General features: G+C 41.1%; 1 protein-coding gene across 1 annotated transcript in view; it reads right to left on the bottom strand.

Moving 5' to 3' along the window:
• The window catches only part of USH2A (usherin), a 588,113-nt gene that overhangs the window by 287,587 nt on the left and 274,386 nt on the right, over positions 1-26,140 (bottom strand). Inside the window, exons 34-36 of the mRNA XM_056852957.1 lie at positions 17,985-18,132; positions 8,599-8,750; positions 2,857-3,019 (exon numbers count right to left, since the gene is read on the bottom strand). Coding sequence (XP_056708935.1) covers positions 2,857-3,019; positions 8,599-8,750; positions 17,985-18,132 — 463 coding nt within the window. The remainder of the gene's footprint in view (positions 1-2,856; positions 3,020-8,598; positions 8,751-17,984; positions 18,133-26,140) is intronic.

Genomic DNA, 26,140 nt, shown 5'->3' with positions numbered 1-26,140 from the left:
CAGAGATGTCATAGGCTTAATTTTGATAATATATGATGTGATTTGAACACTGAAAATGCTATACAAGCATTAAGCATTATTAAGTAAGGATTACAGCCTGCAACGTCTGTGAAAGCAAGTTCAACATGAAATCTGTCTGTGCAGTGATTCACATTTCTCCAAGACGGCTGTAAAATGTCACCGCTATTGGAACTATATAACATTTTGAACATAAAAGAAAAAAAGTGAACTACAAGCCAAAGGAAAGCCAAACAATCCCTTTAAAGCAGTTTTCTGAAACAGGAGAAGCTGTTTTCTAAAGCTATTTTCAAAGTGGTTGGCAAACAGAATTCATAATGGGCCGATCAGAAAAAGTTTTTGCGTGAGTATGGGAGAGAGAAACGTTCAGTTTCTGGCATCCAACCACAGTATTGCTACATGAGTTTTACAAAGCATTTTGATCTCTTTGTTTGTTATAGAGGTGATGGCAAAACATTTCTATATCAAAGGCAATGCATAATCAAAAACTAGGATCTGAGCCAATTTAGCGGTACTAAAGCACCTAATTCTAAACATTTCTGCTTGAGTCGTATACAGCAGCACCATGAAGACTACATTTCTGTTGTACCATCTTAATGGTGCAATGATGCAAGAGACAGCAGAATCTATCCCCAGCACTTATTGACTGGGGAAAAAAAGTATAATGATCAGTGTTCAAATCACATCATATATTATCAGAATTAAGCCTATGAAATCTCTGTAAGGTAGGCCAGTGTTATTATCTTTGTATTTTAAGAAGCAACAGTATCAACAACATTTGGTGCAAATGTGAATTGCTAGTTATTAAGTCCAAGCATGAAACTTGGCAGGATCAGGCATGAACGCATAACTTCAATAGTATCCAAATCAGGAGATTATATTTAAGAGAGACTGAAATGAGACAGCAAATCTTGTAGTCAACAAAACTATGAAAACCAACCAATAACAAATTTTGGCCCAGCAAAAGAATATAGGGTAACCAGGACAGAAACCAGAACAGAATATAGGGTAACCAGGACAGAAACCAGGACAGATCTTGTCAATTATTATTAGCATGTCAGGTATGGCTGATGCAATCTTGTAACTGAATATCATATGGCTGCCCGGGGATTTACCAATGTTGCTAGATTATTATCCTGCAATCCTCATGGGTGACTGGTGGGAGTTTGTTCTCTCCTTGTTCAAATTAACAGTACCTGAAGGGCTCCCTCCTGCAAACGTTTTGAGTATCCTTGAAGGCTCAGTCACATGGGACATGTGATATCAGCTATCCTGATATTTACTTAAAGGAGCTCCAAATTTGACTGTACCAGAAGCACTGGGCGTGGCAGTTTAATCCATCCTTGCTTCCTGTGCTGTTTTCTGTTTTTAACACCATATCACAAAGGGAAGAATATACTGTCGAAGGCTTTCACGGTCAGAGTTCATTGGTTCTTGTAGGTTATCTGGGCTGTGTGACCGTGGTCTTGGTATTTTCTTTCCTGACGTTTCACCAGCAGCTGTGGCAGGCATCTTCAGAGGAGTAACACTGTCCTTCAGTGTTACTCCTCTGAAGATGCCTGCCACAGCTGCTGGCGAAACGTCAGGAAAGAAAATACAAAGACCACGGTCACACAGCCCGGATAACCTACAAGAACCAAGGAAGAATGTACATTTATTTAGAACATTTCCAACCCACCTTTTTTGAAACCAGACTCAAGGTGAGTTACAGTGATAATTAAAAAAACACTTATTTGTATCCCATCTTTATAGATTGATATTGTGTCTTATTTTCTTTGACTCAAGGCAGCTAACAGCGCATCAAGAAGTTGCAAGGGAGGACAACAGAAGAAGAAGAAGAAGAGTTGGTTTTTATATGCTGACTTTCTCTATCACTTAAGGAAGAATCAAACCAGCTTACAATCACTTTCCCTTCCCCTCCCCACAACAGACACCCTGTGAGGTAGGTGGGGCTGAGAGAGTGTGACTACCCCAAGGTCACCCAACTGGCTTTATGTGGAGGAGTGGGGAAACCAACCCGGTTCACCAGATTAGAGTCCACCACTCCAAACCACCGCTCTTAACCACTACACCACGCTGGCTCTCCACAAGAGGCCACAAACAAAATAAAAACTAATTTTAAAAACACATGACAGCCAAACCTGCCGAAACAGTTTACCCTTCTGCAAAATTTCCTTTGAAATGGAACTGTCCCACAAACCTTCCTAAATGTAGCTAATGGTGCCAACAAATATGCAATTGGAAATCCATAAAGACTAACACATGCGATTAAAAATTAGGTGACAGTGTCAAAAGCCCCCCTGAATAATTCCACCTTGCAAAGCTTGTGGAATCTCTTCTTCCAGTCTCAGCCCATCTACAACAGCTCATGAGAACTGCCTATGCAATAAAGATAGCAAACCAAACAATGTATGAGGGTAGGAGAAGGTAGTCAGGAATTCTGGTAACAAGCATTTTCTTGGATCTTATATCAACAGTCCTAAAATTATAAAGAACCCTAACACAACTATTAAAATATCATACTTTACTGGTAATGAAACATTTATCCTTCCAATTTGCCCATTCTGGCACCCCATCCATAGTATAGGTGAGGGAGTGGGTTTGCCATGGCTGGTGGGAAGGGAGAGCTGGCCAGCCTGATGTTGCCTTCCATGAATGTGAAGCATTAGTGGGTGTGGAAGCAAAGAGTTCTCACAAGGATATAAGTGGAATCTTATGCTTACATTTTGCAAGAGGTTTGTACAATCTCGCTCTTATCCAAGTGGAAGCCCATCTTTGAATTCAGTTTAAGCAAAACAACATCAGAACATTCCAAATAATGTGCTATAATGGAAATACCTTCATCAGTATAGAAGAAGCCAGTTAGAAGAACAGCATAGGTTAGCAATCCATTTGGCTTATGTGGAGGAAGCCATTTTACTTGAACTGTTCTTGGTCCATCATGAATGACAAATACTTCAATTTTTCCTTCAGGTACACCTTCAACTGTACGAGCTTCAACCTGCAAATTTAATAATGCAGTGTTTTGTAATAAAAAAACAGGGAGCCAATAGACAGAAGTACAAATACTTTGTACAATTAAAACATGAAAAAGAAATGGCATAAACTGATCCAGGGCTCCTTGGTTCTTGTAGGTTATCCGGGCTGTGTAACCGTGGTCTTGGTATTTTCTTTCCTGACGTTTTGCCCGCAGCTGTGGCAGGCATCTTCAGAGGAGTAACACTGAAGGACAGTGTCTCTCAGTGTCAAGTGTGTAGGAAGAGTAGTATATAGTCAGAAGGGGGGTTGGGTTTGAGCTGAGTTATTGTCCTGCAAAGTATTAAAGGTAATGTTCAATGACTCAGGACAATGACTCAGCTCAAACCCAACCCATACACATCTATAGGAATGATAAATATAATAACAAAGGCTATGTAAACTGCAATGGACTATTGGATATGCATGCAAAACACAGATGCTTCTCAACATGTACATGTGCCCAGTGCCTTGAGGAGCTACAGCACCAATCTCTTCCAGCATCGGCAAGACCTCCATGCCCTAGCAGCACTGAAAGCAGTGCAGAGGCTCAGCTCGGATCCAACCTGCATTGGTGGAGATTCAAGAGGCTGCACTAGTTGCATCTTGAGCCACAGCTGACTGGGAATGACTTGAACCCCTGCAACCTCCTCACTGTACTGCCCAAGAAGTGGCAGTTGCTTTGGCAGACAACTAGCTCTACCAAGAAGCCGCATGGAAGGAAAGTGGATTGGGAGGGGAAAGCAGAAACAGATAAGTAGTGGGCAAAGAAAGGGTTAAACACCCCCATTCTTGTCCCCGTTTCCCTCTGTTCCAAATTAATCCTTCCTGAAGTTGCTTTTTCCTTACAGATCTGCTGTAAACATGCACTTATGCACATTTATACATGTTAGTGTGTAGCATGTAGTTTAGCTCTAAGCCAGAAAACAAAAAATCCTTATTATATGGTCATGTTGAAACTCAGAAATGTTTGAGTCTCAGGTAGGGTTGCCAGGTCCCTCTTCGCCACTGTTGGCTTCGAATGGCGTCAAGCCTGAGGGAAGGACTGTTCTATTTTCCGCCTGGACTCTATTTGGAATGTATTTACTTGGGCGGGCAAAAATGTTTAAAAAGGAGAGGATATTCATAGTTTTGTGTTTGTGAATGAGAATATAGTAATATATAATAATATAGAGAAATATAGTTGTATAGTGTTTTGGTTAATAGATATTGAAGTATATAAGAGCCTATATGTTGTTGTTTGATTTGTAATTATCATATATTTGCAGTACTTCTTTTTGTTATATTGACTAACCTCCAGGTACTTGCTGGAGATCTCCTGCCACTACATCTGATCTCCAGCCGATAGAGATCAGTTCACCTGGAGAAAATGGCCACTTTGGCAATTGGACTCTATGGCATTGAAGTCCCTCCTCTCCCCAAACCCCATCCTCCTCAGTCTCCGCCCCAAAAACCACCCGCCAGTGGTAAAAAGGGACCTGAAACACTATGCGCTTGGCTGAATTTATGGATCCAGGAGTCCACAAAGGCAGTCACCACATATACCACAGAGACTATGAATTTAATCCCGGCAATCAGCATTGGGACCTAACCTCTAGCCTCCAAGTCCTCTACTGAGTAGGCAAACTGAACTGTACATTCAGTCTCCACTGCTGCATCAGTAAGTATGCTAAGCCCCCTGGTTCACTGACTGGCGGCACAGCAGTGCCATTTCTTAATTGCTACCTTCGGAAAGCAATCAGTGTTTTTTTCTACCTGCCTCATTACAGCAAATGCCCTGGTCAGCTGACTAGCTGTTTTCCATCCAGCATTGGCTTTCCCACCTCAGCAGAGTTCCTACTTCCAGTTCCATAAAAAAAGATCCTTTCCTCCCCGCCCACAAGAGAACACAACAGAAGCCATAAAGTCAGCCTAAAAATCAAGTTTGCTAGCTACATTCCTAAAAGGATTTATATCCATCTACGCAGAAGAGAAAAGGATACTGCTAAACTGCTCATGGATTCTCCATGTATACACTGAGTTGAAAAACATGATGTCTCCAGATAAGGGCTGTAATCCTGAAGCCATTTATTCCAACAGGATCTTTTTCATTAGCACTATCTTTCAAACTGAAGAAGGGTTGCACGATGTGAGATATGTGCAACATTAATTTTCAATTATCTGTGTCTCCATAATTACCATCAGAATGTAGCTTCTCAGTCTGTGGCATGCAGTAATATAAACTGAGCACAAGTTCTTAATGTTCAATTGTGAACCTCCTTCACCTTATTTATATCTTGTGACTCACAGAAGCAAAGGAAGAATTGTGTGTTGCAATCTTAAGAATAATCAGTTCTTCACAAAGTCAAAATATATTGTCCGCACTTTTAGAAGATTCAGATTAAATCACTGTGTACTGTTCTCCAGTCTATGCAGAGTTGTTATCTTTGTGTCTTGTTCAGAAGCCTCCAATACTTTTTATGTAGAGAACAGAATGCATGCAAAATATCTGATGGACAAAAAACGTATCCTTCTTTCTTTAAACCCAGTAGAGATCCTTAAAACATACATTTATACTAGTTCATCTTATGAGACTGTTCCCCGACCTACATAAGATACTAAACCAGAAATTAAGGGATAATGCTGAAGCAGCACTAAATATTTTTTCCAACTAAATTAGGAAAATGCATCACAATTAATATTAAATAGTGGTACAACTGCACACATAACTAACCCATCTTATATTGATTATAAATTATTGAAAATACTCCATTACCTCCTATTAATTAGCAATTTTAACATATATGCCATTGTAATAGGGATGAACACATACTCTGCATTCATTTTTATATTAAGTTATATTTTTGTCAATGATTTCAGGTTTCTATATTTCACTGTTCATTAGTGTGCATTGTGTGTGCATGATGAGCAACCACAGACTATGGGAAAGACACAATAGAAATGTTTCAATAACTAAACAAACTGCACAGTTTCTATTTGCAGTTTACACAGTATCTAAGCATATATTCTACATCATTTATATATATATAAGAAATATGTAATGTACAATATTAATGTACAATGAAATCCAGTCTAAACCCATTGAACTCTGCATAGGATTGCACTCTTGGTGACACACAAATAATACTAAAAACATGGCACAATTTACATGAAAAATTCAGTGCAATAAAACTGTAAATGGTGCAAAAATAAAGAAAAGTTCAGTTTGCGCAAGGGAGAAGTGAACTCAAAACAGGGATCTTGGAATTGAAAATGCAGGGATGAGAAATTTGAAATCATCTGTGCATTTTAGATCCAGTCTTTTCATTGTTTCCTACTAAAACAGCATAGTGGAATGAGTAGAGATCCTGCCTTTTTTAATTCCCTTTTAATGTAAACTAATCTTTTGGATTACATATTCCCTAGGTCATCATTTAATCTGAAATCAAACACAGCTTCACTTAAAAAGCATTCTGCAATGGCATTATGAAAAAGCATCATGCAATGGCAGTTCTTAACTGATTAAGATCTTCACAGCTACCTTGGAAAGAGTTTTAAACTTGAAGAATCCGGTTCCTAAGGTGTTTACGTGGCATAGCATCCCTTGAATCGATTAGGGCACATTAGATAAAAGATCAGCTACAAAAATAGCTAGGAGGATAATATCAGTTTACTACTGGGAGATGTCCCTGCTTCTATTTAAAGCACTCAATGAACTAAAGTGTTTTTTTGTGTGTGTGTGTGTTTTTTTTACAAGCATTGGGCATACGTGGTAATGGTGGGGAATCTTGCAGAAAAATCAAATGAAGATGTGGTGCTTTAACTACCTAGCAGCGTTTAGGAGAGTTGCTCTCTAAATAAAGACACTGCATTTCAATCCTTGGTATTGGAGATGGATCAGTGGTTCAGGAAAATAGTTTGTATTCTGAGCAGGAGATACAGATAAGTATTAGGACAGCTCTAAACCCCCACTTTGAATTGCACTGAAAGTCACGACTGAGTTTCAGCTTTAATGAAGTGCAGTAACTTGCATTCAGTAGTTTCTTACAGAACAGGATGGGATATTTGAGGGCATCAGAATACTCAAAGAATAAATGCATTCGGAATTGGAATCATCTTACAGCAGAAAGAGAGGTGCTTGACACTACTACCAGTACACTGAAAATGATGGGAGGTAATTTCAGTATTAATGAGTGTCGGGAGTTTTAAACAAAACAAACAAAATGAAAGGTGCAGTCCACAAGCCCTGCGGTTGCTGTGCAAGCATTCTGCATTTCAATGGGGCTTGTATGGGAGCCTCACTGAAAATGAATGGAGATTGAAAAGCAGTAGCTAAACACAAGTGCTTAGAGGGCTATTCCCTAAATTTCCAGGATTTTTTAAAAAAAGAATGATTAGAAAAATTGGCAAAAAGCCACTCATGCTTTTAAGAGTAAATATCCATCAACCCCGTCCAAGCTATAAAATGTTTAATGGTAATAAAGTCTACAGTCCTGTTCTACAGATGGATGATATTACCAGCATTTTAAAGCAATGAATCTTGGGAAGAAAATGGGAAATAATAAAATCAAAATAAAAAAAATTAAACCTTGATGTCCTTTTCGTGAAGTAATCTTCATACAGTGAAGGTATTATTATAGAGTGAGATGCTGTTAAGCAAAACTTTGGCAGAAATGCTAGAGTGGGTATTGCTGTGGAGCTTTGTAAAAACAAGGAAGGAAATAAGAGGCCTAATTTTCACAAGGAAGTGTAAATTCATCCTCACTGACTTGGTGAATCTCAAGAAGACTATAGCTGCATCATTTTTAACACAGTCCTGTGACACGGTGGAAGGTGATTAGCCATAAAGGAATATTTTGCTTATCAGCACACCTTTTTATCCAATAGAATAATGCTAATCTTATTTAAGATTTCTATATTTAGTTCTTACACAGTTAAGTAATACATATTAGGTAAACAAGAAAGTGATTCAAGATCCCCACAATTGTCAGTACTGGAAAAAATAATGTAAACATTGGTTAAGCTTCAAAAATTTTATTTGCAATGCTAAAAATGCAGCAATTTACTAATTCTGTTCATGTAGTTTGCTCCATTATGGAACAGTTACCTGTTAAACCCAGATGGGTAGTCTTTCTAAACAGCATAACAATTTGGGAAAGAAAAGTGATATATAATGTTTTTTTGTCTTCTATGAACATTATATTGTCTTCAACACTTTTTGGTCAGAGAGAGGCTAGAATTTTTTCCTCATTACTGGAATAGTAATTCTTCTTTTAATCATGTCCTTTTAAATCAGATTAAACCACATCTGTGCCTTTTAAACATATTAACTCTCCTTAATTTCAGTAATTTCTCCATTTTTCCCCACTCCTGATATCAGTCCTTACAGCATCTATATGATTTTTTGGAACGGCGCCTATTGGTGACCTATTCCAATCCTTTGCAGCTTTTAATGGCATTTTTTATAAAATGTCACATTTTGCCAGATGGGTTAGTACTGACCAGTGTTAATCATCACCATTTACTCTGATATTCACTGCCATCTGACATTTATTACATTCTCAGAATGTAAATTGAGTTACTCACCAGTGGGCCAAGAGCACAGCCTTTTGCAGTACATGCCTGAACTCTGAAGGAATGCAGACTCCAGGGAGAGAGTCCAGAAATATAATAGCTGAGCTGCGAAGAGTTCTGTGCCAGAATGCCATTCACATACAGTCCATAACTAGTAATAATTCCTATTTAAAAAACAAAAAACAAAATAAAATGCAAGATCTATCAGATTACAACAGGTAAAAGCAATATTGAGCTAACGGAATCTTGAGGCAGTACAAAGATTTTTAAGAATCCCACAAATGAAAGAAACAGTATAAATGTGCTACCGAAACCAAAACTGTTCTGTATTTTTCCTTGTAGAATGTTGGAAATCAATTTGTGTTTATCTTGTTAAAAGTAAAATTACTGTGCTCCAAAATAAGTAGACCTTAAGAGACCCGATTTCTCAAGAATAAGTCAAATCAATCTTTGAGCTGAGAAAGTTGAGGCAATTCTGTTTCACAGACTCGCTCTGCATGCAAATTCATGTGTGGATTAAAACAAGGGCAGAGAAGATATATAGTGACCATTTAGAATCACAGCACCTCCAAACCTACAGAAAAAAATAGTGATCTGTATTTTGAACATAATGTTATAGGACAATTCAGTGATAATTTATCAGTCTGTCATTGGACCCTGACCCTCCATTACAATTGTGACTTCTATTTATATATAAGAATATTTTATTTATAAAGAAATTCAGACAATGCTTTGAAATTGTAAGGGACAGGAGTCAGTCTGTCCAGTCCTTTGCCTCAAGGAAGATACACTATACCTACAGCATTCTCAAAAGATGCTTATACAACCTTACCTTGAGGGCCCCAAAGAAATTTAACGATCTCCTTAGGCTGCCGATTCCACTAACAAATGGATTTGCATTACACCTGGAAGGTTCACTTTTGTTGCTGTATAGCCTATACATGAATTCACCTTGTCATCTGAAAGGAAATTCTAACTTTTGGTAGTTCTAAGAGGTCATCAAGTGTCAGTTTTTTTCAGACTGGTTGCTTACTGGTTGTGAAGGACCATGATAGCCCCTCGAGGAAATGCTGCTGATGCAGAGAACTGGCTTTTCTCTTGCACTCAAAATGTAATTTCATGATGGTGTGAAAATGCAATCTCGCACACACACATACAGACACACTAAATTGTGTGGAAGACTGTAATCCTGGATGGCCACAACATTACAATTATGTAACACAAGTATCATTCTCTTTGCCAAGCTAATATTTCTTTTATATATTTATATCCCACCTTTCTCCTCAGAGGAGGAATCTAAGTGGCTTATAACATTATCCTCCCCTTCTCTATTTCATCCTTACAACTAAAACCCTGTGAGGTGGGTTAGGCTGAGAGAGGGTAGCTGGCCCAATGACACCCAGCAACCTTCCACTGCAGAGAAGGTATTTGAACCAGGGTCTATCAGATCCTAGTCTGACAATCTAATTACTACACCACATTGGCTCCTTCCCTCCCCCCCTAAGTGCCTTAAACACCTACAGAAACTTAAATACTCAGTCTGATCTTACATAGATGTAGGCGTACCTAAACCTATTGACTTCAGTGGGGTTAGGCATGCCTAATGATGCTTAGGATAACACAATAAAGTACAGTGGTATACCATTCTTGTTAAAGTTGTCAACAGGAGGCATCTATTTTTCCCTGCATTAATACCTTACAATTTTAGGGGCAGTATGGGGTAGTGGTAGAGAGGAGACCTAGAACCAAATCCCACAACCGTGAAGCTCTCTGGGTGTCCCTGCCCTAAGTAGCCCAATGGTTCTCACTAGGTTGTTGTGAGAATAAAACGGTGAAAGAAAAAGCCATGTGTGCTGCCCTAAATTCCTTGAAGGAAAGGCCAGATTTTATATATATAAAATTTTATTTTTGTCCTGCTTTAAGACTATGCATTTTCCTCCCTTTCACCTACATGCAGTTTTACAAAGCAGAAACAAGACAATGCCTCCTTGGGCAAGGTTATCCCTTTTGAAGCAAGTCTAATCCCCATCTGCTGGAATATTTATTATGGCATTTCCCCTTGTGGGACCACCCTACAAAGCCAAAATACAATTGAGCCACACATAATGATTGTCCTAAACATACACAGCTTTGTGGATTTTGTGCTTTCTTCACAACATGTTTTCCTTTTCTGGTATTAACTTTTAAAAGCATTTTAAAAACGTATCATACAACTAATATCTCAGCCACCAAAAACCTTGGGGAAATTTCTTTGGCAATTGACATGTAGATTTTCTGCTCTCTAGACACAAATAAACTAGATCTACCCTAATGTGAATGTATTGTTCCAGCACTCTGTGGTTGAATAGATTACAGAAAAGTTACTCATGTAAAATGACTGCTACCATAATAAAATCAAAGAATAGCCATTATCCACTCACACAAAGTTAGAAATGAAATGTATTAATGAGTTTGATTTAAGTATAATTCTCTAAACGTTTGTGCATGAGTAGGCTGGATTGTCTTTGTTACTAAGGGGACAGATGTCACATACCTACTTTCTGCTCCTGAATCCTGATAGCCTGATATTTATATCATCCTAAATGATCCCCTACCTACTAAAATAAGCGTGGACATGTCTTGCTTTTGATATATTTAGGGTGGACAAAATAATTACTGTTTCAGAACTGTTCACTTTTTGGCTATTAAGCTAACTGGCTATTAGCTATTAAGCTAATGTATATGTGAGACCCAGTGGTGGCCATTGCTTCCAGAAGAAGAAGAGTGCCCTGCTTTTCTCTACCTTTAAGGAGTCTCAAAGTGGCTTACAATCACCTTGGCTTCACCCTCCCCACAACAGACATCTTGTGAGGTGGGTGGAGCTGAGACAGTTCTGAGAGAACTGTGGAGGAGTAGGGAATCAAGCCCGGTTTTCCAGATTAGAGCTCACCGCTCTTAACCACTACACGATGCAGGCTACACCACCTTGGCTGCCCTCCCATAGCTCTTGCAGCCCAGGAGCCAAAATAACCAAAGCTGCCTTCCCTCCTTGTCTCAAGTTGCAAACCACACACTCAAACATTTGAATCTCACAGGAGTTTGGGAAGCCCTCATGGATATGGGCAGCTTTCTACACTGCATTTCAAGGGTTGTGATGGTGCCAAAAGGAAGACAGTGGTGGTATGGGGGCTGCTGGCTCCCATCATCTGTGGTCTGAAGCTCTCATTATCTCACCTCATTATCAATGTGGCTGTTTCAGTCTTTTGACCTATTATTCCACCTCAATTAATTACATTCAGCTTTTCTATAGGCCAAGGTAAGGCAAATGGTTTTCAGTGTGGAAATGAAGAAAGTTATGCTTGGTGGATTCCACCATGGGCTTCCTTAACAAGGAAGCAAAGGATTTCTAACCAAGGTGCAATGGCTTCTTAGTAGCTCTATTCAAACCATGGTTAATTTTAACTATGGTTCATTTTTAAAGCCAGGATTAGCTCACAGGCTGTCATTCAAATTGTAGCTTGCTTGGACAAATGCTAGTTTCATCACTTTTACTTTGGCCAGACATCTCTACAGTCAGGGTGTTCAAGGATGTCACTGGGGAAATAAGCTAGAATTAAGCCAGGATAAATACATCATGTAAAAGCACAGTTAAGGCTAACTTCAAACCAACTTTTCAGATACATTACTTGACAGACTTTAGTGGTTAAGGTGTTGGACTAGGACCTGGGAAATCCAGGTTCAAATCTCCACTCATGCCGTGGAAGCTTGTTGGGTGACCTTGGACCAGTCATACACTCACAGCCCTGACACAGTCATGACACAGAGTCAAGCAATGGCAAACCACATCCAAACATCTCTTGACCGGAAAACCCTACAAGGTTGCAAGTCAGCTCTGACCTGACAGCAAAAAATAAAACAATAAAAACCCAGCCATGGATAGTGGAGTGGCCTACATTCAGATGATCACACTAACCACAGTTAATTTAATTAAAAGTGGTTTTACATTATGTCTGAACTGAGTTTTAGTACAGATCTTCTGTAACTGAGTAAATCATAAAAAGCCCATTTGTTATATAAACTATGGCATGTATTAAGCTTAGATTAAACATTCTATTCTATTTTATTTTGTTTACTGAAGGTTATGCTTCCTTCTGCATATTAAATATGCATTTTGCCACTTTGCACCGTGCCAAGTGGCACAGACACCGGCCATTTGCAGCGGCGCCCCAGGACCGGCATGGTAGAGTAGCCCATGGATGCCGGCTTGGCCTCCCACCGGCATCCTGCTGGCCCAAGTGCTCGCACCAGCATCCTGGGAGGTGTTCCCGGGATGTTCTGGGGGGTGGGGCTGCTGGTAGGCTGCCTCCTAAGCCCTTCCAGCTAGGGAACGCACCCCTATGAAACAGCGTTGCTGCACCAGGTTTTTCCTGGTGCAGCCTCACTGTCCTCTATGGGGGGAAATGCCCCATTCTCTAATTTTTTAATTTAAAAAGGCTTTTTTTTTTTGCCTTTCGGCATCCAGGAAACCTCTTTGGAGGTGTGGTGGCGGCGCTTTGGCTACACCAGCCCCAGCCACCTCAAAGCTCAGTAATGAGCTGCTTGTGACTACTGCTGGTACTCCTAAATGTCTGTTTAAACATTCCTGATACTTTAATAATCAGAGGGTTGCAGCACTACTATATTTGAGTAGTAAAAAACTCAATTAACTAAACCCCCCATTTTAATTCAGGTTACCTATCCAGTGCCAAGGTAAGGAAAGATGTAAAATAAAAGGGGAGGGGTCTTTGTCCAACTTTTAATTGGCATCTGCCAATTGTTATCAGCAGCTAGGCAAATGGAGCTGCACTACAAGAGTTTCTCCTGCTACTTTCATCTTGATCCTTCCGCTCAAATGGAGACTTCCAAACAGGAACAGGAAGTGAAAGTTGTGTATCGCTCCACCATTTTCTTAGTTCTATGTACAAAATATAGGAAGGATGACAGAGATATCTGTTGGTATTACACTTAACATTAGAAAGAGATTCCACACTATTGCAATTCCTACTGAAATTTCTGGTAGCTCTAAAATAAATGATCTAGTGATTCCTTTCCCCTAACAGCTGTTAGGCGCAGATCTGTTTCCCCCCCCCCCGCGTGCCTTCAGGGGGCTTTACTGAAGCCGGGTGGGGGGCCCTTTAAACAAATTGCGCCTCCCGGCTGGGAGGCTCAGATCTGTTTAAAGGGTCCCCCGCATGGCTTCAGGGAAGCCCCCTGAAGCCGGGCGGGGGAGGGGGGAACAGATCTGTGCCTCCCGGCTGGGAGGCACAGATCTGTTGAAAGGGCGAAGCCCCGTGAAGGCCGCACGGGGGGGGGGGAGCCGAACCCTGAATTTGCCAAATTTATTTCCCAAACACCCCGAAGTCAGGGAATTCAGCTCCCCCCGTTTCCCATCTATTTTGAATTCGTTTCTTCCTGAACCAGAAACCGCCAAATCGGGGGAAATTCAGTGGTTTTTCGGTTCGGGATGAACCGAATCGACAGCCCTACTGATAACCTACTCAGCATTTTTTAGAGTAGCTGCCCAGCCCCAGGCATACAGAAATAATGGTGTTATGAATATATTAGACACATTTCCCCTCATCCACACAAGGTATTTGTTCAAATGGCTATCTATAAATATGTATACATATTTTCATGAAGTCCTATCTCATAATACCATTATTGTTCCTGGCCTGACAGTGAATGTGGCAGTCTAAGCCCATATACAATTGCCCTGATAAAGCTACCCAAAGTGATACGGAAAAGATGTCGAATTGTAATAGGACATGGTGGGATCACATGGTATGTTTTAAAGTTAGACAGACATCAGTCCCACTAAATATCAGCTTGGACTTGCCTTCACACAGTATGATTATTACCACTGTGACAGACAGCTACATTCTAAGGAGTTATCCTGGTCATAGAACCCTGTGATTGACAGGGTATTCGAATGGAATTCCAAGGGTGACAGTTGAAAAACTGACAGTTGAGGGCTGACGGTTGGAGGGGACAGCTTATTGAGCTGTAAGCTGTCTGTTGAGGAATCTCCTTGGGAGTGACAGGAACACACATTGGTTTTAGGATCAAGCAGGATCCATAACCAGTTATAAAGGGAAATTTCTCTGCTGTAGAGAGGGTGATCCCAAAGGGTTTTATGAGAAATAGCTCTAAGGGAAAGAGTGATCCTGGGCCAGTTTAAAGAAATGAACTGGGAAAGTATGTATACGTTCCTAACTCCTCCTAATTAAGAACTATTGTTTGAAGAAGTTTACATGTCTGACACAAAGCAGTGACAGCCAAGATAAATCAACCTCAGTACATATTAAACATAATAACACTTGTATGAGAACCACCTTAGTTACATCTTGAATTATAAAATAACTCATATATCTATCTACCAGCTCATCTTTGTTTTTCTGTTACAAGCCAAGTTCATTTTATGACACTTTGTTAACCTGACCTATATCATCCCCTAAGAAGAGACAAATAAAACCTTTCAATGTTTTATTTCAAACAGCCTCTCATGTGCCAAACATTTCTGACTTTGTTATATACATACAAAAATAAAAAGCATCCTCCATTAAGTAGTGACTTTTATAAAGAATGAGTAACTATTGTATGTGTGGGACAGAAAACCAAGCAACATGAGAGAGTCATCAGTCTCAGAAGTGATAGAAATTGTTGGTGAGGGAAATTGTGTGTGTGTATCTATATCTATATCTATAATAAGGCAATCTGTCATAACAGTGCATTGAAATATAAATGCCCAACTGATGTATCAGGGCTCAGCTTTGAAACTAAGCTGCCTTAAAAACAGAGAAGATTGTATAAAAGGGAGGGGCACAAAGACGGGAGAAGGGTCTGCATGCTAGAAGAACCCCCAGTATGCAGAAAAAAACAAACTTGCCCTTTAACTGCCAAACTGGAGCATAAAAACCAACCAGCCAAATAAAAAGGACTTGTGTAGTCTATACATGAATCTGGAACACAATGTAGATCACTGATAGATCTAAATGCAACCAAAATTGTGCTTGAACTCTCTCCAGACTTACAACTTATAATACTACATTGTTGAAGTGTTGTTTTGGATTGCATTAGCAACTTAGTTGGACCTCCTTGCAAGGAGGAGGATGAAGGTGAGTACCCCATTCTTATTATCATTGCTATGCTATCTAGCATAAATGCATTCATTTTGGCAAAATACTTGGAAACATGGGATCTGACATCACATAAACTTGAATGTTTTGAATTTCCAACATTGAAGTAAGACTGACTGAGCTTCTTCTGAGTTGTATAATTAGCCTTTTAAAAATGAGCAATAGTCAAATCAAGTTTGTATACTTGGCTTTTACAATCTGAATGTAAACCTATGCTGACTACACTGTACATTCTACTAGAATTGTCTCATCCTTTTGCTATTAATAGTGTTCACAAGAGACATATTCCAGACTAAAAGACATTCATAATAGCACATGTAAAAAAAAAACTCTTTGGGCAGAGCAATCCACAAGGGGGGGAGGGGATAGGAACCAGTGTGACCCCTGCACCAGCGTTAGTGCCACTTGCACCAGCTAAACTGGCACTAATGCTGGTGCAGGGCCACTTACACTGGCTCTGGGGAGCAGCGCAGCAGCACAAGGGTCGGATGCTGGCGCAGCCTCGCCAGCAGCGTTTCCTCAGCACAAGGGCTAGCGCCAGTGTGCTAGGGGTGTTGCCCAGTGTGGCTCCCTAAGCCCTTTTGCCCTGGGAACGCCCCATTTGCAGGCACCAAGTTGTGCCTGCAAAATTTCTGGTGCAGCCCCTTGAAACCCTATGGAGAGGTTTCATGGGGTTTTATACAAAATAGCCTTTTCATCTTGCTGTGCCTGACAGCAAGCCACCTAGGAGGTGGTGCGGCTGCGCTGTCCCCAGAAGCTCCCTAACCACCAACCCCCCACTCAGGATTGCACAGTAAATGTATTAATGGCTATGGAGTTAAAGAGTATGGGGAAAATATAGTTTCCTCTAAAGATTTGTCTCCACATAAAAATGTACAAATAACATTACAAACTGTTATAGTCATATATTCAGGCAGTGGAAATCTGATAATAAATATGTCTTGTTAAAATGCCTAATTACTTACAAATTATTCTGAAATAATCAACAGTGCAATGTCATTTGAAAGCGGAAGGCAGACTAGTAGCAAACTTAAATTAACTTCACAGATTAGAATATCTGTTATTTTTAGATGTCAGACTATCAAAGCTATAGTAAAAATAATTTGCACTCCACTTGACTGATTACTTTGGGTTTCATTTTCTGTTACAAATCTAAGGATGCAGGTGGATGCTGTGAAATTCAGATGTTACATTTTTAAAAGTTCTTTTAAAAGTAAGCGAAAGTACATGTAATACATGGCAAATATGGGCAGCCAACTTTTAAAAACTCACTCTATGCTTCAGCCTGACATGGGGGAAATTTTGCCAATCAAGTCCCCACCCCGCCCCACATATCTCTGTGCCAGAAAACACTTCACTTGTTAAAAATTTTGCATATCTGGCTGCTGATAAAGGCACAGTTTTAAAAAGTGGCCATTTTGGCTCCAGAAGCCACTTTTGAAATTTTATTTTATGCTGAAAAGTTGGATATAAATATTTCAGATAAACTAATAGAAGAAAGGATTTCAACAGGTACACGTTTTTGCACCTTTGAGGCACTGTGACATCATTTCATTTTTATTCCAGTCTTCCTTCAAGGAGCCTAAAATGACATAACTAGGTGACCATTCCTCACTCACAACAACCTTGTGAGGCAGCTAAGGGTGAGGGACAGGGAATGACCCAAGAATACCTAGTTAGCTTCATGAATACGGATATGATCCTACATCTCCCAGTCTGTCCAACACTCCAACCACGCTGCCTCTCTGATGCTGTACTGAAATGACAAGTAGCTGTAGGGCAGGGCTAGTAAAATAAAGTGGCCAGTTAACATGCAGATCTATAATTCCTAATCATAATCACTTACATATCAAGAAACTTTTAAAAGTAGAAATTCAAGGGAAATTAATGAATATCTCTAAGAGACAAAAACAGTACTGAAAATGTTAAGAAAAGCATGGCTTTATTAAGAGATGCACTGTTGCAGTGTCAAAGACAATTGTTCAGTTCCGTTGTTCCAGAAAGCATTAAGCAACAGAATGCAGTACATGAGAACCATCAAAAGGGAGCACTTTTGAGCTACCAAAACAGCAAATCCAGGCTGAAAACTTCAATCTCCCAGCTACAGACAATGATACTATCTCAGGTATTTTATGTGCTAAAATGATCATTAAAAATTAAGCACCACATATAAGCTGCCATTTAGAATATTAATTTACCTTTACTAATCATCTTTTTAACTTGAGGCTAAAAGAGTTCACTTACCATTCGGGTACTCTGGCTTAGTCCATGAGATGTTAAAGGAGTCAGAGGAATAGGACTGGACTTCAGTAGCAGAAACACCTTCTGGTGTACTCTCAGCTGTTATTGCGGAGGCAGTTTCACTTATCGTACATCCACCTCCAGTGCAGGCCTTAAACGAAAGTATAGAGCAATAGAGCAGAACATATAAATGTCTCAAGAGATGTCAAATCAAAAGAGCCAGTAATCAAGGGGAATTGGTAAAGATTTTATATCGATTTTATATTTCAAGATCTAAAATAAAACAAACGTGGTCTCTTCACAGGATGTTTGCTTGTTTAAGGTGGTGGGAAATGATTTTCCGTTACCCAAAGCCAAAAAAATTATGACAGGGAAGAAGATTCTTTGCTAGGGGCAATCTCCCCAGAGGACACGTTCCACTCCTCTGCCATCCTTTCTCCTCAAAAGCTATCCAGGGATCAGAGAAAAAAGGATTTGCTACAGAAGTCAAGGAAGCAGTGTGATGGCCTTTTCTAACAGATTATTGTGTAAAGAAATTAGGCTGAAAAAACAGTAGGTTGTGGATTTTTAAGAAATTGCTTTCTTTCTTTTTTTAGTGCCTGCAAATTCTTTTAGGGACCCTTTAATTTACAGCTACATTCATGTGTTGTCTATATAAGTGACAGAGATGTTAAAAAAAACCCTCTGGAAATTCTGAAACTATGGAAGTTTCTTTCTCATTTAAAAGAAAAATAAATTTTGCTGAAAATTGAAAACTATCCTTTTATGAAACTTACATTTGCTTTAAGACTATTCAATGTATCTATCTATAATGGTTTTCACTCAGTCAATACAAAAGTAAGCTACTTTCTACTACCACTATATATGATATAAACACTTTAAAATGTACTTCAGAGTATATTGATTAAATTGGAAAAAAAGTCTTCATTCTGTTAAAACAAGATTTAGAAATAAGTCCAGCGCTAGAGATGGAAGTAATTATCCAAGTATATTTTAATGTTTGCTAGCATGTCGGGATGTGACATCACCCCATGGATCAGGAATGACCCGGTGCTTGTACAGGGGACTACCTTTACCTTTTAACTTGGAAATAAGAAATTGAAAGTTGAAAACAAAACTATCATCACTGTAGTAAGCAAAATGAAGATTTTATTATATGGGCTCAGAAACTTAGAGATCAGTTGAAATCCCAGGAGATCTCCCGCTACCACCTGGTGGTTGGCAACCTTATATCAGCACAGAAAAACGTTGGAGAAACTCAGCACAATTCTGAAATAAATAACTTAAGATGCCCCTGAACTCCTATTTTTTTAAAAAATAGAACAATTCATATTCAATTTTGAAGCCTCTGGTTTGTCTACTAAGATGCTGCAATCAATATGGTTAGGGAAAACATTTTTTTTAAAAAGAGAAATCTAATACTGTAGCCCCAATTTATTTTCCTAATCAGTGTCAGGCCCAAATTGCATCATGATGCTCAGACACATGTACTTTTTACATATATATTTAAAAAAAAATTGTATTAAATTTTACTTTTAATTAAACGGAGCTATAGTCTGCAATCGTAAGCAGAGGACTGATCTGTGTCAGAGAAGAATTGATCTGCTCTTTCATGTTGCTCTAAGTCACACACTTTAGTTGCATTTCCACCTGCAGAAGGAAGGCTGTAGGTATCTTTTCTTGCCATGGGGTGAAAAATAGCTCAAAGAATATGATTTTGTGTGTGAAAAGAGCCTGAAGTGAAAGGATTAAATCGCAGGGATGAGCAGATTCCACCAGCTCCATGTCAATTACGATAAATTATTCCATCAAATTTTGTGGAACTTCAAGGGTTAAAGAAAGAACGCTCTTGGTCTTCCTCCATTTCCCCCATATTTGTGGAGACTACAGAAAAAGGAGGAAAGTGTTATTTCATAGATATACATTTCCGTAGATGCAAGAGGTGTTGTGGCTCAGTGGAAAAGCATCTGGTAAAAGGATCAAGTAGGAGGTGATATGAAAGACCTCTCTGCCTGGGACTCTGGAGAGCCACTGGCCAGCTGAGAAGACAGTAGTGACCTTGAGGGACTGATGGTCTGATTCAGTAGAAGGCAGCTTCATGTGTTCATGTGAATTGAGGATCCTGGTTAAAGTGCATCCCTGTGCTGTTGCAACATTAAACCAGCAAAAATTAACAGATGCTCCATCAAAATGAGCATTTTGTATGCCAAAAGATTTTTTCCCCTGCCTCAGAATACAAAGGGCATTTCTGCACTTCAAAAACAAAATTAGATTTTTATTTGAAAAAGCATATGGGTAAAATGCTTTTCAGAACACCAAGGGGTATTTTGAAGGAGTTCTTGTCACCCCCACCCCCCCGCACACACACACACACCACAATTTTGCAATATGCACTTGCACTTTTTCTGGGACCTCTGAATCTTGAGATATCCGATTTTCACATCTAAAGAAATTTTTTTTTACACAGTACTCATTGTCTACGAAAACACCAGGAGAAGAAGGGGGGACTCAAATGTGAAAATCCCTCTCTGACTGCTTGAGTCTCCCACAGATCAGGTTTCAATCTCAAAAGTAGCTCAATGGGGGGAGGGTTGAAAATGATTTTTAAAATGTGGGGAAAATGCATGTGCCTGAGCAGAGATGCACTTTGACCTTCAAGTCTTTGAAAGATGCACAGCTTCAAATTCCAAACCTTCACTTTGAGTTCTGAGGATGTTAAAAAAAAAAGGTGTGTGTGACTTGCACAAATGAAAAGAAGCTTCCCAATTGTTTTATTGGTTAGTTTGATAATTGGATTGATGTACAAGATGGAGGAATCTGAGTGAGAAGTAAGAAGAGTCAAAGGCCGTATTCTGCTGAGGTCCTGTTGCAAGTACAATGTGCTTGGTAGACTCCTAGCTTTGACCATCAACTGCTTCATAAGCTGCAGCATTTGAAAGTACTTTTCCAGCATCAAGCCCATCATGTTGCTTGCTTAGTAATAAAGTCAAATGCAATCGGATTTCTTTGAATCTTGTATCTAAGACAATTACTGCACTGTTAATTGCCTGTGTAACAATATTATTTTAAACCTATCTCCATTGTTTTCAGGCCTCACCAAGCACAAAATCCATTTTTATCACTGATTGTATCCATTCTCCCTCCCCCAGCCTTTCACACATGAACACATGAACACATGAAGCTGCCTCATACTGAATCAGACCATCAAGGTCCATCAAAGTCAGTATTGTCTACTCAGACTGGCAGCGACTCTCTAGGGACTCTCAGGCAGAAGTCTTCCACATCACCTACCTGCCTAATCCCTTTAACTGGAGATGCCTGGGACTGAAATTGGGACCTTCTGCATGCCAAGCAGATGCTCTACCACTGAGCCACAGCCCCTCCCCACAGCTCTCCAGGGTCTCAGGCAGAGGTCTTTCACATCACCTACTTGCCTAGCCCCTTTAACTAGAGATGCCAGGGATTGAACCTGGGACCTTCTGCTTGCCAAGCAGATGCTCTACAAACTGAGCCACGGCCCCTCCCCTCATTGTGGAAGGGATGACTTCCCTTTAAAAAAAACATATTGCCCTGGCCTTACAGAACCAACAGCAGGGCAACCCCCACCACACCCCATTTCTACACACTTCACAAACAAAGGGCGCTTCTGCGTTCTCCCTCCACCCAAACCCCCCCACACAGTAATAATAATGATAATAAAAATAATAAAGAAAAGAACACTAGTAGGTGAGCAGGTAAGCTATTTTTACCCTATCCAATCCCTATAATACCAAGGCAGATATGTTCATCCTGTTCTGGTTTCATATCTATCTATGTGAGTAGGGTTGTGCATATCGATACAACCGAACTGAAAATAAACCCAAAATTAGCCGTGTTGGCAATATTCGGATTTCGGCTTTTGCTCAGATGCACAGCTCTGTGCTTTCTCCCATTTTCCTATCTTTGACTGGTTTTGTTAGGACCCCATAGTTGGGGCCCTTTTGAGGTAGGGGTCGTGTAATCAGAGCCAACTTGGTCTGACCAAACTTGTCTGGAAGGGTCATTTTAAAAGACGGGGCTCATACGGTCCTGTCTGGAGGGATATACCCTCTAACTAAAAAATGGCCATGTCTACAGCTACTCATTGGGCTTTTGAAGAAGACTGCTCACCCACGCAGATGAGCAATCGCCTTCACAAGAGCTGCCTTGATCATGACTTTGGCTGGCTCCGATATCTTAACCCCCCCCCCCAAAACCTGCTCTCAAATAGAGGCTTTGTTTCCCCGCTTTGTTTTCCCGCACCGTGACCATCTCTTGAAATCAGATTTTTGATGACTATAATAAAGGACTGTTCACAGGATGTCATTTGCCACCAAAAGAAATGTTTTCCATGCCTTATTTTTTCTTGCATTTAAGCCATTTCCCTCAGTTTGGAAGCTGATTTGCATGGACATTATGCTATGCACCCCAGATACAAAGGGAGCCCCCAGACTCTGAAGTACCAACTGGCTCTTTCCACCAGTCCTCGCAATGCTGAACTTCTGAACCTGAAAACTGATGGACATCTTGGCTCGCAAATGCCTGGAGGATGGGGGTGACTCCTTTTCGGGCCCATAAAATTGGACCGCCTGTCCTAACGTTCAACAAACTTTGGTGTCCATCTAAGGAGATTCCCTTGCAGCTACGCTAAAAATTTGGTGACTCTACCTCCAAAAATGCCCCACAGGAGCTTTAAAAAAAAATCTCCATTGACTGTAATGGACCTGATTTTATATATATATATATATAACCTCAGAAATAAAGCTGAAATACTCCTTTACCGGTATGGGTATTTGGCTTATTCTGGGTTTGCCAAAAAAATCAGGCCCAATAAACCCAAACCCGAAATTTACCAATTTTTTTTTTTGCACGACCCTAACCACCTCCACCATTTGGCAGTGCTTCTTCAACAGAGGTGCATTGTCTATACATGCACAGACATTTCTTTTTTCAGGGGATTTAACCCCTCTCCATTTTTGAGGTGTTCTCATTTTTCTACAAACCTGGGGGTCCCCACTGGCTTTGTAGAAAAATATCCCCATCTCAATTCAGCTCCCTTCTCTGGCTCTGTCAATGCGCATGGGGATCAGGTTCAGAATCAAATATCTTGATGTTGTCAGTGTATTGATGGCAGCCTGCTCCCAGCCAACAGGTGATTTACCACAAGGGCTTTACATAGAGATTAAATAACATGGGGTATAAGAGTGAGCCTTGTGGAACTTCACAGGACAAGTCCTACACTGTTGATGTCCCCAACAGGAACCCTCTGAGTCTTGCCCCTAAGAAATGATTTAAACCAACCCAAAGCACATTCCTTAATCCCTGTTTGAGATATTTTCTGTGCAAAAACATTTCAAAAGTGTCACAACTAATCATCAGCTTGTGAGAACAGTGCAATCTTATGCAGCGTTACTTGAGTCTAACCTCACCGAAATCAATAGGCTTAGAGTGGAGTAGCACTGCATAGGAATGCACTATTGTAACATGGCAAATTTGCCAGATTTTCACCAAAAGATGGGGCCTTTCCCTTTAAAATCTCCTAAAGTAGTAGAAGTAAAGTTGGTTTTCATATGCTAACTTTCTCTACCACTTAAGGGAGAATCAAACCAACTTACAATCACCTTCCCCTCCCCTCCCCACAACAGACACCCTGTGAGGTAGGTGGGGCTGAGAGAGCTGTGACTAGTTTCATGTGTAGGAGTGGGGAAACCAACCCAATTTACCAGATTAGTGTCCATTGCTCATGTGGAGGAGTGGGGAATCAAACCCAGTTCTCCAGAGTCCACCACTGCAAACCACAGCACCATGCTGGCTTTCCAGCAATGAGTAGAGGAAGCAGACAATAATGAGTTGCCCAACTAGAGAACTGTGGGACATGGGGTAGCAGGAATGAAGTCCAAAGCCATCAAGTTAATAATTAGCATGTTTTGCAGAGTCCCACTCCTTAAACTGAGATGCAAGGGAGGGTCAGCTCTCAAGGACTGGAGTCACCATAGTGCCACTGAATGGCCTTGAGACTTCTTTCTACTCCAAAAGGAATCTTTGAGAGAATCAACATCCTCTGGTGACTGATGAGATGATTCACACCTCTCCTGAAAGGTCTGTGCTACCAATCCCAGGGTCAAAATCGGGACTGCCACAGAGTGTTCCTGGAAAAAGTTCCCTCTCAGATTTCACGTCTGGTGGCTTTGAGACTCCCTGGGCATATGATTATGCCTCAAGATTATGATTGTCATTATCAGAGACTGTTAAAGACCAGGTCATAAAACCTATGGAAAACTGTGGCGGAAGCCAAACTGCTGTATAATCTCTCAGTGCCCCAAAGTTTTTAAAGAGAGAGTCATCATTAGGGTTGCCAGGTCTTCCCACCGGCGGGAGGTTTTTGGGGTGGAGCCTGAGGAGGGCAGGGTTTGGGGAGGGACTTCAATGCCATAGAGTCCAATTGCCAAAGCAGCCATTTTCTCCAGATGAACTGATCTCTATCAGCTGGAGATCAGTTGTAATAGCGGGAGATCTCCAGCTAGTACCTGGAGGTTGACAACCCTAGTCATCTTACCTATTTACTTCTTTATTTAAAAGGAGGGGACCCAATTCTGTCTCTTAACCATAGGTTTTTAAGATGGTTTCCAATGAAAATCATAGAAAGACAATAAAATAGAACTTTAAACGCCCTTATTTAATCCACATGCCACAAAATCAGCACTGCAATATTTGAAAAGTCAGCAACAACAGCAAAGAGAAAACTGAACAAAACAAAGGGTGAACACCAGCAACCCCACACCATGATAGGTTTTGAGTATATTCTATGGTGTTCATGTTTACAGTTATGGGTTGGATCCAGCAAATTCTGCTAATGGTGTTTTCTAGTTGGGCAAGGACCTTTCCCAAAAGTCAGGTAAAAACCTTTGCATCAGAGGAAAACCCAAGCATTAGCAGAATGGATCCACATGATTCAGTCAAGGATATTTTCTTATAGCTGCTTGTCTCTTGTCAGTTGTACTACTTGATGCACCTTCACAAACCTGGCAACCCTAGGAGCACTGTTAATTTGATTGCACCTGCACAAACCACAGCTAAGAAAAAGTTGTAGATTCTAGAAAGTCCAGCCTCTGGCATAAGTTGATGGCTAAAAGAACATCACTGTGCATGTTAGTTACACATCATTTACATAAACACAATTAATTCACAGTTCTTTAATGTGTGCTAACAAATCTTAGAACACCTAATACCACCTACCTCTTTTAAGAAAAGAAAAAAACTATAAGGGCCACTGGATTTTAAAAAATGCTGTACAGACATTATTCACAGGAAGGCTTTGACAACCAGTATGGAAATGTACCGTATTTTTCGCTCCATAAGACGCACTTTTTTCCTCCTCAAAAGTGAGGGGAAATATCTGTGTGTCTTATGGAGTAAATGTGTGTCCCGATGCCGACACCCGGCGCCAGGCCTCAGGACTAAACCCCGCCCCCTCCACAGTTCCCATCCTCCCGGGGGTTCCCGGAGGGAGAAGGAAAGAACCCCACTTACTGGGATCCCCGGAGGAATGCCGTGGAGGAGCCGGGGCAACAGGCCTGGGCGGCAGGAGCCGCAGCCGCACCCAGCACAAGCGGCCGGGGCTTGGCTGGGAGAGGGGAGGGCTTGGTGCGGTGGCGCCCGTCCCCAGCTTCTCCCTGGTGGTGGCGGTGGTGTGCCGAGCACATTCGGAGGGAGAGGGGAGGGCTCGGTGTGGAGGCGCCCTTCCCTAGCTTCTCCCTGGTGGCGGCGGCGTGCTGGGCGCATTCGGAGGGGGCCGGGGCTTGGCTGGGAGAGGGGAGGGCTTGGCACAGAGGCGCCCGTCCCTAGCTTCTCCCTGGCGGCGGCGGAACGCCAGGCACATTCGGAGGGGGCCGGGGCTTGGCCGGGAGAGGGGAGGGCTCGGCGTGGTGGCGCCCATCCCCAGCTTCTCCCTGGTGGTGGCGGCGGCACGCCAGGCACATTTGAAGGGGGCTGGGGCTTGGCCGGGAGAGGGGAGGGCTCGGCGAGGAGGCGCCTGTCCCTAGCTTCTCCCTGATGGCGGCGGCGGCACGCCGGGCGCATTTGGAGAGGCCCGGGGATTGGCCGGGAGAGGGGAGGGCTCGGTGCAGTGGCGCCCATCCCAG

This window comes from Euleptes europaea, chromosome 7 (assembly GCF_029931775.1).
Source record: "Euleptes europaea isolate rEulEur1 chromosome 7, rEulEur1.hap1, whole genome shotgun sequence".
In the NCBI taxonomy this organism is placed as follows: domain Eukaryota; kingdom Metazoa; phylum Chordata; class Lepidosauria; order Squamata; family Sphaerodactylidae; genus Euleptes; species Euleptes europaea.
This window is presented reverse-complemented; position numbering and strand designations above follow the sequence as displayed.